Consider the following 18,652-nt stretch of genomic DNA (forward strand, 5'->3'; position numbering starts at 1 on the left):
AAGTATCATCCTGTATCAATAGAATAAAATCAAAGTGTTTCTTTTGATGATTTTCATAAAGAATTCAATAAATCCAAATGTTTTCCTCTTATTAAATATTCAAATTCTGTTTGTGCGCTCACAGCTGGCAATAGCCGAGGCGTCAACGTTCTCAATATCTTTTCATGTTTGTTTTAACTTGAAATTTACATCGACTTTTAGACCATTCACGACGTACTTGGTTTAATTTGTTTCTGCAATTTGTTTCTATATCTTTGCATTGCAAATATTTATACAAAATTATATTTTTATAATCACGATTAAAAAAAAATGGAATCTAGGGAGAGATCTACTTCGCTTACTAAATATCATAATAAATAGCCTATCTTTTGCATAATCTATATATCCCTACACATTATGCACACTTTGCGTATTTTCTCCGTTTCAAATTGCCTATAAAGGTCGAGCAGATCATATATCGGACTTTGTATGTTTCTAGTGCTGTTCTAGAATTAGAACGAGAGTACGTACTCTGTTTTTGGCATAATTTATGTACTCCTACATATTATGCACATTTTGTGTATTTTCTGAGTTTCAGATTTTCCGTAAAGGTCGTGGAGATCATATATCGGTCTCCTGTTCTGCCCTTAGTCCTGTTCTAGAATTGGAATGAGAGTATGTACAAATGTATCTACAAATGTACATGTATGCACGTTGAAGATGGAGTAGGAAAACCAAACAAGATTCCTATCGTTATCTAGTTTTGCCACTAGACAGTGAAACATGAAAGTATTTGAATACTTGCCATGGACAATATTATGTCTGCGTTATATGAAACCTTTTGAAATTTCAATAACACCGTAATGAGATTCGAATATCATGATCGCGCTGGTATCGAAATCAATCTGAAAATATACGTCGCGGAAGATATATTAATATAAGATATACTAATGTAATTTTCTCAACATCTTGAAGATTTATTGTACTTCACACAACGATTACTGTGTATGTGTATGTGTGTGTGTATGAATCTTTGGGGAAGTGAAAATAAAAAATGATACGAATGGGTCAACGTGTTTTTGCTTGGTCTTGGCTAATTACAGAAAGGTTCCTATTGACTAATCGACTATGGTAAAAAAGCAAGGGACGTGGAGCTGACAGCAGGTAAAAATGTGGTGAAAGAATGAATCAGGGATTTTCTTGACTTGGTCAATGGTGCTGGTTAGGGTCGTATATCTAAAGAATAAATATTTGTGTGTCACTCTACCGATTCTTGACATGTATCAGATTTGTCTCTCAAGTAAAAAAAAAAAAAAAAAAAAAAAAAGTTTATGATATAAATAATCCTCTTAATTATTGTTAAGTTAAGCAATTAGTGTTAAGGATTGTTCTATAAAACATTGAGGTTTATTAATGTAACACATATTTAGCTGTTCAAATACTTTAGCAAACATTGTGAAATGTATAATATGTTTGTAATAACTATCTTGTAACTTCGATATATATCTATATCTACATTTTCGGTTTTGTTTTAACCTTTACCAAATACAGTCATGCTACTCGTGTCTCGTTACAGCGCTAATGAAATTTTGATCTATTTTGTATAATATATAATATTCATAATATGATTTCATAAATTTTCAAATATTTCCATGATAACTATACGTTTAAATTTCTTTCTCTTTTCCTCAGTTTGTAACTTACTAGAATTTAATTCTAATTGCATAAAAATACGATTCATTAATTAATGAGCGAAACACAGTATCGCATTTGCAACCCCGATTCTTGTAATGAATTTCGATTTTTCATTCATATTATGCGAATATTATGCATTTGTCAATTGCCCACGATGGAAGTATATCATGATGTATCTACACCGATGACACGTGTTTAATCACACTTGGATGGGAATCCGTTCGATTATCGGTTACGTTTGAACCGATGTCGAATCATTTGACGTAAACTAAAACCGCCCGTAGGCGTCATTCGTGCAATTGTAAACATTTTCCATCGATACATTTGTCTACAAATATTTAACAGAGCGCAAAATAATCAGTTGACACTTTGATCCCGCGGAAACGAAGCGCATTCGTTGGAAAAAAATAGAAAAGTAAAGTTTCTGTCTTCAATTACGATCGGCTAGATTATTTTAGTTCGAGGAGGTTCGACGTGTCTTCGAAGGTAATTCAGCGGAAGACCACGTCGAAGATCGTCGGGGAAAATGAAGGGGAAAATGAAATTCTCCCCATTGTACGGGAAGTTTCTCAATCTCGCTGGACGCGACTGTCCTTTTATCACGCCGGTAATTAACTGCCTAACAATTTTTCTCAACTACAACGCTCAATTTAAACTTTATTAATGAAGGGACCACGCCTCATTAAGCCGCCGCCCTTAATGACGAACGACCATCTAATCCTAGCACGATTATCGTGTTTACCTCATTTCCCGAACGAGAGCTCCAAAATTTCCAGAATATTTCGCTTATTATACCGCCCGATTATAACCCGACTACGATACACAAGTATCGATAAAACGAGAGGTCGAACAGTCACGATTCTTCCCTTTAAACTCTAAAGAAAATTTTACGAGTATTCTTAAAACGTTGTTAAAACAAATTCTCCGAAAAGGGGGTCGGTGAATTTATTTATGAGAAAACAGTCGAACCGTGCGCCACTCGATACCAACAACGATGGTAAAAGCAAAGTTCGACCCAATGTTTTCTAATCGTTGAGATATTCGGTTTCGCGAGTTGTCCGATGAAGCGACGATAATTCGTGCAATTTACAACCGAGAGAAACGGAAAGAAGGAACCCTGCTATGTGCGCGGGCTTGTATATCCGTGTTATATACATTTTCATGTCGGAAATCGTGAACATTAATTTTTGCGCCATCTAAAGTTCCCATTCACAGGGTTCTAGCGTTTTAGAATCCACCAAGATTTAGAAGTAAATTTATGGATATTTTCGTTTAGGGATTTTTTGAGATGCATTTGTTGGTTTTGTTTCGGTGTGTTGTATAAAGGGGAGCGATTCATTGTCATACAGAAGCAGGATCAAACATACACATACTGCTATCTTAGCGGATTCTCTCCGCCGCTTCCTCCTTTTTCCTTTTTCTTAGTCTCTGCTATTCTACCTTTCTCTTAGTCGCCGCCACCCTTCCTTTTTCTTCCACCTCTCCCCTTTCTTCTCTTGCCCCATTTTGTTTTTCTCCCTTTCATTTCTATTTTCGACCTTCCTACCATTAGTTTCTTTCCTTTTCCATTCCTTGTTACACCTCATTTCCATTCTTTCCTTTTTTCCCTCTAGCTCACTCCTATCCTTTTTCCTCTTGTTTCTTTCTTTAGCTCTTCACCCTTCCATCTTTCTTCCTTTTCTTCCCTCCTTTTTTCTTTCCTACTCTTCCTACACCTTCTTGCCACTCCTCTTCTCTCCTATTTTTTTCTCGTTTTCAATCTCAAGCGATGAATACATAAGGATTTAGTATACTAAAAGCATCATTCGCTACTCTACGTCGACGAACTGTACAATGTGTCTAAAAATACTTAATCTGTCAAATCAACCGCGATTACGACAGGGTGAATGTTCATAAATTGTTCATAAATTGCGAATTTTACCTGATACCGACTCCTGAAAATAGGGCCATAAACTTAACGACGAAATTCTCAAGTTCGTCGAACGATGCCCATAAACTCATGCCCTCTCGTTCATTCAACCTCTGCAAACCATCGAAAATGTAATTGCCTCTTTTTGTCGAGCTCGTATTTCCACTTGGTTCTACTCATGCCGGCTATTTCGCGTGTTTCATTCCATCTGGTATAAACGTTTCGCTGCACTTTCCCGATATCGTAACATTCTGCCTCTCATCCGACCATATTCCAACTGGAAAATAATACACATGTACACAGGTACAAAGATTTATATACACACGTGTATACGTACATATATCTTTAATTTGCGTGTAATTAAAATATTTTATTGCGCTCGAACGACGATTCGTAAATTACGAATTGCCATCGATTTTTCAAAGTCACGTTCCCCAGAAGATGTTCACGTGACATACACGTATCTTTTCTTGCTACGAAAGATTTCATCGGTCCGTGAAAAGCAATTTAATAATAGATTCGCTCAAGTGGTTCACACCGAATGGTTCAACCTTGTGACCTGGTTCTCAGGGATGAAAGTCGCGGCAGTCAGCTGTTCGAAAATGTTCATATCGGGCTACATAAGGTGTCCTAGGTCTTAACAGCCAAACTTTGTACGTCCATTCTTTACCTTTCAAGAATAAAGTAATATACACAGGCTATGTATATACAGGCTCAAGTATGACAATTACGACTGATGATATTAACATCGAACAAGTTTATTTCGTTTTGATCGGTAGGGATTATATCCTCGTAAATAATTATGGCTGTAATAAAATAATTATAACGATAAGATCGTTCATCGGGTCAGTAATAATGAGCTTAACGATTGTTCATAACCGAATTTGGCGAATCACGAGGTAAGTTACTTATTTACAAGCAAGAACCGCAATTTTGTTCCGATTTGGATGAAATTTTGTAGGCTTAAAGAACAGCCTTCTTTTCATTTGCGACACCTCAAGTTTAAGGGGTGAAACCATCCTCCAATATCCGATCCCTTATGGGAATCCGATGGGAAAATATTTATTAATAAAAATAGAAGAATGTTTTTTAACGTGTTAGGAGAAAATACTAGTCAACAAACGATTCTCGAAAATGCATAAGACACCTCCATCCAAAATCTTCTATCCAAAATCCTCCATGTAAATTCTCAGCCAAATTTTAATCCTGAGCTTTCCTTGTTAGCTTCACTCAAATAACCGTAATTTACCCTACCGACAAAGTCTGACTGTTAAATATTGGGACATCCTATACAGGACACGGAATATACGTATGCACCGCAAGATCCTCGAGAACTATACTTCACCAACCGGTTCGTGCATACACAGAACCGTCCCAATAATACCGAAAATTGATTCGAGTACATCGTTGCATGGTTCAACGACAACTCCACGTACCGTCATTCGGTGCTTCTCTTTCAGCATTTACATATTTTGAGACCTCGAGAAAGATCATCGATTTTTATATCGATTCGACAAAATGCATCCCCCCCCCCCGCATTCGAAGATAAAATATGACATATGGTAAATGCGATTGCCTCTTATCCCGAGGTAACTGATTTCCGTGAAACGCGTACGATGTATTTGCTTAGCAATACAAATTTTTCGCTGTGTGGCAATTTTAATTGAATCGATTGCGGAGGTTCGTTCGAGTGGAGCACGTGACCCAGGACGAAATCGAGCGGCTGCCAATTGGCGAGCAGATTGCCAGCAGAAAAAGATGAAGAGGCACGATCGGCAGTGCGTTTGTTCGTGTTACGATCTGCGGTTGGACTTTTTCCCGCAAAACCTTCAAAATTCACGGCTTATTCCACAAGTTCGTCATCTTCTTTAGTTTGTCTTGAAAACCAAACGAATCCATCATGTGCGATCATTGCGCGTAAGTCTCGAAATTAATCGAAAGATGATTGTAAACCTATTGGGGTGATTTCATGAGTAACGTCGGCTCTTATCTTGCATTCTGAATTTCTAAGAACGACAGAATTCGTTTAGAGCCACTTAATGCGTAAAAACTAAAAAGTTCAGCTGCCTCTTTTCGCCCTACAGAAAAGTTACGAGCCAGAAGGGATACGCGGGACAAGTGACATGCAAATGCGACCAGTTAGTATATATATATCTTTGTAAGATTCTTTAATCGTTCAAAAGTTCCGTGTTGCAATAAACTTTCGTGTGTTACGTTCACAGCGGTGAGAAGAAGAACGGCGAGGCCAAGGAGAAGGATTTCGGTGGATGTTGTTCGAAGAAGTACGATGTCTATATTTTCTATCAATATCCTTAATAGTTTTTAAAATGTAGCTATTCCTAGAATGCGAGTGTTTATGGGAAATTTAGAGATGCAGAAATGTATGGAATATAAATAATACGAATATATATCTCGCGTGTACTATATTTCAAAAGTGACAGAAATCAAACGAGCTTTTCAACAAAAACGAAAATTTATTTGGAAGCTTATAAAAAATTACTTTTTTTCATACAATGTTCACGAAAAGAATACACTGTCGCAACAAATGATCGAACATTATTTTCGTAATTTTCGTAGTTTTTGAAATTTCCCTCTGATACTATGGTTTTGATGTTTCTCTATCACAGGGTTGAATTATGTTGAATGGTAACATTTTTGAAATATACACTTTTGTAGTACGAAATATCAAGCGAAAGAAACCTCTGTTCAGGTCCCATTTTTTTAAATGATTATTATTCCATTACTATTTCCATATTCTCCACGAGAATTTGCATAAACATTCGCAGTCTGTTAGTATTTTATACGCTCAGGAGCCACGCTGATTAACTTCATAAATTGAAACGCGCAGAAAGATGACAATTACAAACATTAGCTTGCAAAATATGGCTTGAAATTTCCAATTATTTGTATCACTTACATTATTGAAAACAAGTCCTTCGATTAAATCGTTAAAACGTTGAATATTAATTATGTGCCTGATTACTAAAATTAAGGTCTTCGTGTAAAACGAAATTGATTAGTTCGGCTATCGAAAGTCTCATTTATTAATCGTTATTGCAGCCATTAGTATTTTCAACATTTTATCGTACTTCCGATATTATATGAATACTTCCTGTATGGCCGCCAGCATGAGAAAATTAAAGATGAAAGAACGAAAAAAAAAAAAAGATAAGATCTAGAATCTTAAGAATGAAATAGGTTAAAAAACAGAATGAAGTTTGGGGCAGCAGAGCGGTGGTTTAATCGGACACTTAAGTCGTGCGTTTAATCGAATTACCCGACTGAATGTGCAGAGAGAAAAAGACAATCGGCGGATGTTGCGGAGCTAAATGCTGCGCGGGACCGCAGGAGGAAGGAGGGTGTTGTACATCGCCACCACCGAAGGAGAAATTATGCTGTGGCCAAGAAAACTAACCGAGTTTTCTTCCTAAGGAAGCCTTTAAGAAAGAGCTGGCTTCAGAGGGGGAGAGCCAACCGGTAAACATTATAAGCGTTAAGCGACGGGCTCGGCGGCCATATAGGTACACGGTAATAGTTCCAAAGGGAATCATTGAATTTACGCGACGAACCATCGTAAATTTTTTCCACCCGGATACACGAATCGACAGAAAGTACTTCACGTAACAAACTATAAATATACTTTCGCAATTCGAAAATGTCGTGTAAGCGAAACCGCGTAGCATAAAAAATAATAATAAAAAAAAAAAAAAAAAAAACAGCGGTGGAGGTTTATTGCGAATTTATTGGAATTAGGACATCTTTCGACTTTAAGAATTCTACCATTCCTAGGGAAATAAGATGCAAATTCGTGTCGTTTTTCAGAGCGAGGGAGGCAGCCGGTGGGTGTTGCATGTCCGGCTGTTGCAAGGATAAAGCGAAGCAGAAGGAACCGGAAGCTCCCTCGAAATGTTGCGCAGATCGTAAATGATATCTCCCTGTAGATAAATAAAGCAAATTCTGAGTCTCTATACCGACCAATGTAATATCACTTCTTCAACAATAAACGATGCTTTGATATATGTATTTACGATTATGTGCATCTCTGTTACTATCGAAACTTAACCTTATACGCATGAGTAGACTGGGGATTTTTATGCGTGCGTGGAAGATTGGAAGATAGAAAATTAAACATAATAGAAGCAGTATGTAAAAATGTATAAAGTATCTAAAGTGGAGTGATATATATATATGTCTAAATTCTATAGTTATAGTCAATAAAAATATGAATTTGTACAAACATACGCAGTCAACTACTATCGAAATTATCCGGCAGCACGTGTCATTGAGATTTTAGAGAACCTCCAAATTCTTTCAGTATAATGTGTGACCATTGCAGGTATACTTTTTTTCTTTTATAAATTATCTATATGGGCGATTTGGTAGAGGAGCGATGCGATCATTTTATTTGATTTATTTTATTATTACTCGTGCCCTCGGACTTTTGGGTGGCTTCCAGTTATTCGTTACGTTAAACTTTGAATTAATTTTTAATAAATGTTTCCAAATTGACGATGTTTACGATGTGTTATTCTGTTGGAAAATCGCAAATTGTTTCTAAACTTTCAGAACTTTCAAACCGCTGCTGGAAGGGACGGATACCACGAGATATTATGAAAGGGACAGACCAACTATCAGCAGCGTGACACCATCAAGAAATAGCGTGATGCCACCAAGAAATAGCATGGCACCTCGATCGTGAGATTACTTCTCCTTACAATTGGAGGGTTCCTAACGAAAGTGATCCTTGATCTAATTTTTATTGCAGAATGTGGATACTTACACGTTCGTGAAAAATTGAAATATTCAAACATGTGCAGGATGAACATAATACGGAAAAATATATAAAATATCCAAAACGAAGTATTTACAATGTTCAAACTATGAGACAAACAGCTATTTAGATCCTACCCTTTTAATTGTTCGAACGCACAAAGAAACGCGCGAGAATTTTCATTCTCGCGATAACTCAGGTCATGGATCATTTTTCATAACACGGATTCCGCATGTTGTTCTTCTCGTTTCTTTCTGCTATAACGCGTTATAATTTACATAAAAAGATCCACAACTTTGACAAGGGTCGTTTTCGTCATAAGCGCCCCAATTTTTCCCAAGTTTCCTCGTAAAACGAATTTTACGTAGAATGTTTCCATACTGGGTGACATTTGCACGTGGAAAAACTGGCTCCTAGATAATAGAAACATTCGCTATTTACGATAGGCCGTCCGATGTCACCAGCAGAAGTTGCTGTTCATGGAGGCGGACCTGCTGCGATGGAGTGTGTTGCAACCGCGTTGGAAACTGCTGCGCCCCTGAATCGGAAACTCGGTATCGACCGGTTGAAAAACCTGTGCCCACTTATGGCTACGATTATGGCCAGCCGGCGATAGCGAGTTATCCCGTCGGAACGCCCGGTAAGTGCCGTAACATTTGCAACAAATTCACCGTTAATGCCCGTCTCTCTGGCCGAAATTCGGAGGAATCGTCGGCCAAAACCGTGTTCCTAATTGAGCATTTCGTCGTTTTCGGAGACGATCTTCTAGAGGGATAGTTCGCAGGTGGACCCAAGGGGAAATTAGCTTTTCCCTTACGTTCACGTCGTCTTTTTGCGAAGGAGCTGGTTTTATAAGGATCAAAGACTTAGTATCAAAAATTGTCTGCAATTCTCAGAGAACGTACAAGGGACTCTGACTCGGTTTCTTGGAGAAGTTTCTAGGTCGCCGGTCTGCCACTTCAAACATACATTTTCGTTCCCATCCCTTTTTACAATTAAAATCAACTGTGGAATCTCTCAGCCGGAGTCGAAAGTTTTCTCAGCTTCTTTTGTATTCCTATGGAGAAAGCTCGAGGCTGTTTAAGTTTGCCTACGGAACGTCGTAGCGATAACATCGGAGCACCGGAAAGGGAGGAATTAATTCGCGCGCTATGCAACTCCGATAGGCTCGTCGACGCCGATGCCAAGATGTTAATTCAAACGGGCTTTTGAACAAGCTGTTCGCGAGTTAGCCACCAGGATAATAGAGTTACGCGAATCATCACGAGGTCCGAGCCAATTCGACAAAAGCTTAAAGGAACCGGAATCGATTTACACAGAGTATCGAGCCAGTTGAGTTAACTGGAACCTCGTTGAATCGTTAATCGATTAATCTCGGTCCGCTTTTTTCATCGTATTAACCAAATCGTATCAGTGACGATGGCGATCGATCAGTGAGAAAAGAATTCTTTGAATTATACGTAGCAGTTGTATATATGTAGAGCGAAAGTGGGAATTCGTACGAACAACGAGTCACGCCTGTTCATAAGGGCACTTACAGAAGAATGGGATAAAAGCTGACACACCAGTAGAAAATGATCAATCCTCGTTTGGAATGTTGTACTCTAAAGAATTTATATGCTCAACGCCGTAATAGAAAATGTGCCGTCAAAATAAATAAACAAGTAAAATTGCCGCGGTCAAAATAGTCAATGGTAAAAGATCCGACAGATAGTTCCGATTAAAATAATCAAAGTTAATGAATTCGATGTACACGTAAATAGCCAGATTTGTGGAGCAACGGTATGTAAATAAACAATCTATTCCCATATATGACAGATATTCTTTATCCGTTATACTATACTATAATATATCGAGTAAAAGCCAATCTGAAATTCAACATTCCTAATCTAGTCTAAACAATTTTTCTTATCAGGCGCCATGATGCCAGACAGAGTGCCGTGCCCTACGCGTAAGGAGAAGCTACCTATGTGTTTCGGAGGCGACTGCCAAGATTCCGAATGCACAGGCCAACCGGACGTAAACGAGTCGACACCGAGGCAATCAGAGCGATAAGGAATTAGTCTCGACTGAGAATCTTGATTAAATAAGCATGACCCGCCTCCCCCCACCCCCCGTTCCTCGACGAGACAAAACCTCCAAAATGACAAGTGACGTCGTTAAATTCCAACAAAAATTTCTTTGCGAAACGCGAAACTTCCTCTTTGGCTCCCTACTTCGCATGTATACTTTAAGGGGTGAAATAAAATTTCCCTGGGGATAAAATAAAATAAATTGATTCCGTTCTCCATTGTTTCGTGAGCATAAAGTTAAACGATTATTGCAAGGTAAAAAGCAATTGTTTCGTGGAAGTTAAAGAACAAAGGATGTATTAGAAGGAATGAATAATTATATTTGTAGTAGCTGTTAACTTCGCTGCGGGCTGAATTATTCTATGACCTCTTGTTCGAGCGTTTGCCGTTTGTTCAACGTTCCAACTCCTTCCATTTAAGGGTATTTTAACATTACTTTCCATCAAATTGCTAATTCAAAAATGAATTCACGAGGAAAAGATTTACGATCATTTGTTTTCTATGGTCAAGAAACGTTATCACGTTAGGTTTACATTTCATAATTCTAAAATATAATATTTTAAAGTCCGGTATCTTCGGAAACAACCTATGCCCGTATGATTACTTGAAAGAGTAATTACAAAAAGAAATTCACCCTCTGAATTTCGCTGTAGATGTTGATATTGATAAATCTCTTCTTAGAATGAATTGTTTCTAAATGCGGAGTGAATCGAAAAGGTCGCTGATTATCAGAATCCTTGGCCTCGTCTTCCTATTTCATGCTTGATTTCTTCCTGAATATAATGCAAAAAAAGCTACATAAATCGATCACACGACAATATCTTGGAGATGAAAGGAGATATTTTTGAATACAACGTTCGTGCTTAATAATCTCGTAAACTGGATATCTTCGTAACCGAAAAAATCGTGCCAGCATATTTGGCATTCCACCATTTGCATGAAACCTTTCTATACGTATTCATATACTTTCATGATCAACTATATCTAAACTGTTCACAGATCGAACTGATTCTAATTCCACTTTCGGAAATCTTTTATATTTCAACGCCAAGGCACTTTGATCGATGCTTATCTTGTATAATTTTTCTGACTTTCTTTACATTTTGCTTCACGGAGTTAACCGATTTGGCGAATAAGCGGCTTATTTGTACCAACGTTTCTTGGATCAAATAAATCGCGTTAGCTGGCATTCTGGCTGCAGAGAGTTAAAAATATATTAGCGTTGGCCATATTGTTATGCACTATCAGCGAAACGGTCGTGACAAAGGATCTGATGAAACGCTAACAAGGAAACGTTTCGGTTTCGATATCCCTCGACGCGCTCCATAAATTTTTTCTGGGATCTTCTAACGAGGCAAATAGCCACGTAAAGGATAACGATGACGTAAAATGATCGTAATAGCTGTCGTAAAGCAGTAGGCGCTTCATAATTGTATAGCGAACATGAACATGGGTTAACTGAGCAAATGATCCGTCTTGCCTATACTTTTCTCGGCCTTTCGTCTACATATATAAAACCAAAGAGAAACTAGCATTTTTATGCGTCCATCGACGTGTGTACATCCTTAATGAAGCTGGGCTTACATATAATGCAACAATTATAGCCAATCATATATGGGCTAATCAAATAAGTGATACATATATTTTAGTCCTATGCTTCCCTTGGCCTCTATATAAAATAAAACGCGTGAAAAGAATTTGTCACGTGTTTTTCCTTAACGAAGCTAGAATTAAATGTAATAAACTCAAACGTGGTTTAACTGAACAAATGATTCGCCTTTCTTACAGCTTTCATTTCTTGGTTTCTACACGAAATGAAAAAGGAAAAACGAAAAACCAAAAACGAAAAATTTCATTCCGCCACAATTCTTCGCGTGTTTTCGCCTAACGAAGCTGAAATTAAATGTAATAAACGCGAACGTAGGTTAACCAAGCAAATGATTCACCTTTCTTACAGCCTTTCTTCCTTGCCCTCTATATAAAGTAAAGTTAAAGTAAACTGAAAGTTTTTGTTCGGCTGCAAATCGACGCGTGTTCATTTTTAACAAAGCTAGAATTAATCATCGAGCTATGTCACCTTGCTTATTCGGCGAGATTCACTCAAAGCTATGCCCCAATTCATCCGCCGTCCATTCATCAAAGCACAAGACCCTCTTATCGACTCCAAAATAAGTGGAAACTGGGCCAAAGTACCGACTGGCGACCGTATAGCAACTCGCAAGACATATCTCCTGCAAACAAGACGTCATACGTGCCGCATTTTCGCCAGATCTTTCAACCTCCTTCTATATTCCGATGCATCGTCCACTTTCGCCTCGTAGTCCGGAATCCGGAATCATCGCATTTGATTTTCTAATTTGCTAGTCGGGGAAACACGCGTCACGTTGGGTCGCTGTGGAGCTCGAGGAAGACCGCAAGACCAGCATTCCCGGCGAAATACCCGCTATCTCTGCCAGACATACTTTAAGCTTTCGCTCTTGATTCCCGCCACAGACTGTCGCGACAGCTTCAATTTGCTTCGAAGCTTCATGCTTTATGCAACCACTGCTATTATCCTCCGTCTATTGAAACAATTCTCCCTTGAAATCGAGAAAAATTCATTGACCATCCTGGACTCGCTGAATCCGGAATTTTAAACGTCGTTGCTAGATAGATCGAATGATAAGAGCGTGTGTGAAACGGATGCGTGCAGTTGCGAACGATGCACAACGATTGTGCACAGTGGCTGGACGTAGGTAGAAGTGCGTGAGCATCGGAAGGGCGTCGCGGCGAGGGTGCCGTTGAATGCGGAGCGCACGCGCTACGGGAACAGAGGTTTGGGGCCACGCGGCGGCACCAGTCCGCTCCTCTCAAACCGCGAAACACGTCCCGGCGCCCTCGAGGACGAGAATCGCGAGTGGCCAGCTCTCTCTTTCTGTCCTTCTCCCTCTCTGACTCTATGCTCCTCCATTGATTCTTTTACATTTTTTTTCTTACTACAATTAACCGTGAAAGTATACCTGTGAAGAGTAATTCTCGAAGGAGTTCCTGTATCGCGCGTTCATCCGTATTTCCGTAAGTTGTCTCTTGGTATCATGATCCTCTATCGCTCGGGCCCCCCAGACAAAGACAACGGCAACGAAAAGATCACGACGACGAACACGACGATCCTGACGTTCCGTTCGTCGACGAGATTCAGCGAAACGTAGGGCCACCTACGTAAGTGCGTGTCGTACAGAGGAAGACAATCTTGAGTCATCGGAATCGCCGTGCGCCACAGTTACACGGTAATTAACGCGTCTTCGAAGTGCTAATATCTATACACATGTCTCCGTGTTTCGTTCGACGTCCCGATTCAGCGTTCCCCTCGAAGAGGAGAAGAAACTTTCGAAAGATCGTGGATACCGTGACACTCGTTTCTTCTGAAGCACAATAGATGCCTTTGTTCCAGAGGAAGTTGCAAGTAGGAAGACTTACCGGAGAAGTGTTTCTGGAAGGAAGCTATCAGGTTTGCAACTTCTCCGATACGAAGCGAGTAACCTTCGGGGTTAATTAGCCATCCAACGGATCGACCTTTTCGTTACGAGCCCGTTGTGAATGTTAGTGCCACTTCGTTAATTGCAAACAAGTAGACCGTTATCAACATCGTCTTGCAAATTGCATAGGACGATCTGTTGGAATCGTAGTTAGTCGGTTTGTCGAGATGCAAATTTACTCTTCCGGTAGATTGGTGGAAATTAGCCCGCGCGCGTGCAAGTTTCGAGTCGGCGAGAGTACGTTATTCGAGGACACAACCACGGCTGTTCATTAAGTATTAATCGTTAACGAGTCACCGGCGGCTGGCTGTTCGTTAGCTACTTATACTTCGGTCTTTCAAGGAATTAAAGTTTCTGTCGGTGTTCAACGGTGTCTGATAGCTGTCCCCGGCGATTTTAACGAGAACTCGAGGCTCGTTTTACACAGAGACACGTATCTTGTATTCCGGTCGATCTATCGGTAAACGGCGATCGAACCTCGATTAATTAAAAGTTTTCCACTTGTCCGCGAAATTCCGCTGTTTTCTCGTTATACGAGGCGTTCCGCTTGCGAAGAGGGTCGGAGGATTTGTTCAGAGGCGAAGCCAATAAATGGATCGAAGATTCTTCCGGTGGAGTTTCTATCGAAGAGATAAACGCCGGATCGAATTGAACATAGATCTGGTATAAGTTGATGAAACGAATCGTTCGGAAATTCGGGGAGGAGAGGTGGGAGGGGGAGGGAAAGGGGGAGAAGGAGGAAACTCTTACTAGCCATCCAATTAACCCGCCTACGATGCGTTCGAAAGAAACTAAAAGAAAGAAAAAACAGATCAATTCGAAACCGACCGGTATCGCCGCTTGCCGTCAAAATAGCTAAACTTCGTTAACGAGAAACTCTGTTTCCTCGATTCCCAAGCCGGGACCTGGGCTTTGTGGAACGACCGCCCGGAGAATCAGCTTTCTTAAGCTTGAAAAGGGTAAACGTCGCCGCCATCCTTTCGTGGGATCCTATTTACCCGAAGGAATCCCCGGTACGCGGCTAAAATTGCCTCTCCCCGAGCTTTACGTCAATTATCTTTCGAAGATTGCCGGCGTGGAACGACGCGTAGAAGCGTTGCTTGTGCGAGTCGCGCGCGCGACCGATCGAGAGCCGACACAGACGCGCGCGCTCTGAATTTTCCAGCTGAATCTTGTCGACGGATAATCCGGACATTTCCTTCCGTCCCTCGTTCGTTTCCGTTTGAAACAACTCCCTGGCGCGCCTTTATATCGAGAACGCATTCTTATTCCCGCCCCCACCCCCCATGAAAGAAAATCGTCCTTTTCACCTTCCTTCCTCTGCTCGTCGTTTCGTTGTTCGTCCGATCGAACACGCACGTTCCATAATATTCGACGTTTGTTAAAGGGGGGACAAACGTTCGCGACGCATCGTTCAACGAACCGGTCGCAAAGAGGATAGGAAAACGCACGAGACGCTGAACAAGGAAAATATCGAGGGAGAAGCACGAAACTGTTTCGAACGTGGAGGCATCGATTGGCTACGATCGATATCACGGAAGAGAAAGAAGCTTCGTTCTCTTCGTGGTGAAGCTCTTTCCGCTTGTCTCTCCAAGGAACGATCCCCTACGGGACTTATACGGGTTTATACATGGTGTATTTAATCGCCGAATCAAGACGCTGATTCAGTTTCTCGTTTATCGCGTTATTCTGGCGAATGATCGACCATGGGAGAAGAGTAAACCGGAACACGGATGTATGCAGTCGGTTTCACGTGTTAATTAAGGATCATCCATTTACGGTGACTGCAGTGTTAGCGTTTTCTCTGTGCTAAGTAAACTGTTCCAAATTGAACGTATCCACGGATGGGAGGACCGATTAGCCCGGACTGAATTATTTTCGGGTTTAATTGTGAGTCTCTTAATTGGACCCTAAGGAACGATAAATCTGTGTGGCAGAAGTAACGGCTGCAGGCTACCACACGGAAGGCTCTGTACTCTCAGCGAAGCTGTAAACGCGTGCGTGGGATTCTGACGTCAGGTAAGAATATCTTTTTTTCTCAGCCGATTCTCTCCTTTACGCTCTCTCACTTTCGCTTTACGATGCATTGCGATAACAATTATTCCACGTTCTCGTGCGTCGCGGATCGTTGTCGTTGCGTGATTATCCTCGATTAGAGGTTCATGAGAATCGTTCAAGGGAGACTTTGAATTATTCGCGTGCCGTTAACCCTTTGCGGCGCGACGACATTTTTCCCCAACGACGGCTCGTTTCGTTTTGGACGAAGCCCTTGCCGATGAATTTCAATGAGAATTCGCACGCTATTCCATGCCATTGAAAAAGTAGAAAATCATACGGAGCTAAACTACGCAGATCACACTGTGTTGATTAGCAAAACACGATTTGACGTGTTCTCTGTTCGATCGCGATGTATTATCTTCGGGCTAGATTATATTGGATAAACAACTTTATTTCTTTGCATAATTCTATCTTTATCGGTGGTCTCGGTTCTGTACTGCATTATATAAAGGAGACAGGAGCTTTTATCCAGGAATTGGGGAGCCGATAGGAAACGCGAAGCCTGTGAATCACGTGAGAGAGGAGAAGCTCGCCGCTCCAAAGAGAGGAATGCTATCTTTTACGCTTCATACCGACGAGTGCTCTTGAGGGTGACGTTCCAGATTTTTTGCGACGATAGCGTTGATAACGAAGCGATAGGAAAAATCGTTTTCGTGGTTCCATTAGCTTGGATCAGTCTAATATCGTGGGCGTAGCGCCAATCGGGTTAAGGAAATCTCGTGCACAAACGTTCATTCAACAATAATTTTTCAACGTAATTTGCTGTAAATATTCACCACCGTTTCTAAGTATTAGACCTCTTGCGAAATGTAAAATCAACCCGAGAAATAGTTGGGGAATTATTGAAATTTTTTAAAATCCTTATCTTGCTTGAAAGCTTATGAAAACATAGGTAAAGATTATGGAATCTTAAGATGCATAAAGAATTCATATATTCGATGTAATAAAAATCTCATCTTTATCTGTAGTACGTTAAAATTTCTTTTTATTTATATCTACTATGTTTCTGGATCATTATTTTATCTCGATGACAGCGTAATAAAATGGCGAAGAATTCGGAATTAACAATTTGAAGATTAATCACTTTTTTGTCGTCAAGTTTTCTACCATTTCTGGTACTAAGCAGGGAAGATACATACTCTCAAGTTTCTATAGGAAATAAATATTAATGATTTCGTGACATATGACGGCGTTCGATATGTGAAATTTTCAGTGTGCTGCCTTTCGTTGATCCTGTCTCGTGAAACGCTCAGTTAATCAACTCTGGCAGTCGTATTATTAATCTTTCTATCGTATTTCTCCTTATTTAACTCTTGTTGATTAAACTTCTCCGAATGTCGCATCTGATTCGTACAAAATTTTCTCAACATGGTTTATATTAAGAGACTGCGGCAACTAATACGTATAATTCTTAATTCATCGTGTTTCTCTCGCAAGTCTTGCAAATGTATTCCTTTAATACAATTTTGATCTTTTTAGCGACAGTTTCAATTTTTATTATAAAATCGTATGAATACATCATATCAATTTTTCTAGTTTATAAAATTCTTTAATTCGGTTTGTTTGTCCGATGCGATAATATCGTTCGTAACAGTGACTTCCTTTTGTGCAGCGTATTTTTATAGACTTTTAATGCTAAATCATAATTATCATATCTCATATGAAGCTTAATGTCCTGATGCTTACGAACGAGATTCTACTTGTATATTATATATACGTACTCATATAACGTAAATGTTGAAACAGTTCTCACAGTGCAAATGCATCTGTAGAACCTGCAAATTCATAGCAAAATTCTCGGTAGTCTCTGGGATGGTGAAATTTTCTGGCTGGCAAACAGCGAGATTAGCCGGTCCCGATGCCTCGTAGTGCCGGAGATCCCGAGTTTACAAGGTCCTGTGGCTCATTCGACGCCCGATAAAGCGTACTACATATACGCAGCTCGTCGCAGGGAGCAAACACGCCACCGAGGGAGAACTGAAATTTGAGTCACCGTAGATTTATGCTATCCAGGCGGCCGTTTTTCGAACTGTTAATAATCAACATTGACGCATTTCGCTCTTTTTTCATCCTCTATGGAAATTCATATATCCGTATGAGATATTCGCGACGGAAATTCTTCGTCGGTCAAATATGTCAATTCCATTCATATGCCTATAAGACGCTTTTTACTTATTTTAACCCCTTATATAAATTCACCCCTTGCAACACAGACATGTATTTATGGTTCACCCTGTACTCTTCCCTTGCTTTCTCAGAGGAATATTTAAGAGAGTGTTTTTAATACATCGTACCAATTTCGCTGGGAGCAACCAGATCGTAATGGCACTTTCAATTAACTACGCGTAATTGAGGATAATTACTGTTAATAAACATGCCGGTGCGACTGCGTAACCAGTGTTCTTGGGTTACTTGGTTCGCCACCTTTCTACTTCCTACGGGTGCCGAGAAACGATGAAATATGACAGCGAGGGATGGAGCGCGGATAAAAATCCTGACTTCACGTCCAAATAATTCATCTCGTGTCAGGTGAATTAACGAGGATCATCTCGCGAATCCGACGACGAGTAGCGCCGTAATAATTTCAGCTCTCCGGTCAGTTACCAGTTTGGCGTGACTGTCAATTAACGAAATCGTATGATTCATTCTGGTT

The 18,652-nt window shown here is 40.0% G+C and overlaps 3 protein-coding genes across 6 annotated transcripts in view; all 3 read left to right on the forward strand.

The window, feature by feature from the left end:
- Positions 1-5,333: 5,333 nt before the first annotated feature.
- On the forward strand, positions 5,334-7,606 carry LOC126924349 (uncharacterized). The gene is made up of 4 exons (XM_050738719.1): positions 5,334-5,500; positions 5,668-5,721; positions 5,806-5,865; positions 7,406-7,606. The coding sequence occupies exons 1-4, from the start codon at positions 5,484-5,486 to the stop codon at positions 7,509-7,511; spliced, it is 237 nt and encodes a 78-aa protein (XP_050594676.1). The 5' UTR covers positions 5,334-5,483; the 3' UTR covers positions 7,512-7,606.
- Positions 7,607-7,830: 224 nt separating this feature from the next.
- LOC126924347 (uncharacterized) lies at positions 7,831-10,713 on the forward strand. The gene is made up of 4 exons (XM_050738717.1): positions 7,831-7,919; positions 8,150-8,278; positions 8,801-8,994; positions 10,270-10,713. The coding sequence occupies exons 1-4, from the start codon at positions 7,903-7,905 to the stop codon at positions 10,407-10,409; spliced, it is 480 nt and encodes a 159-aa protein (XP_050594674.1). The 5' UTR covers positions 7,831-7,902; the 3' UTR covers positions 10,410-10,713.
- Positions 10,714-13,233: 2,520 nt separating this feature from the next.
- The window catches only part of LOC126924341 (dopamine receptor 2), an 81,546-nt gene continuing 76,127 nt past the window's right edge, over positions 13,234-18,652 (forward strand). For 3 of the 4 annotated variants that reach the window (XR_007713488.1, XM_050738703.1, XM_050738702.1), the window contains exons 1-2: positions 13,234-13,480; positions 15,329-15,960. The gene's annotated coding sequence lies outside the window, so the exon portion shown is untranslated. The other variant, XM_050738704.1, reaches the window with a different exon arrangement.

This window comes from Bombus affinis, chromosome 14 (assembly GCF_024516045.1).
Source record: "Bombus affinis isolate iyBomAffi1 chromosome 14, iyBomAffi1.2, whole genome shotgun sequence".
In the NCBI taxonomy this organism is placed as follows: domain Eukaryota; kingdom Metazoa; phylum Arthropoda; class Insecta; order Hymenoptera; family Apidae; genus Bombus; species Bombus affinis.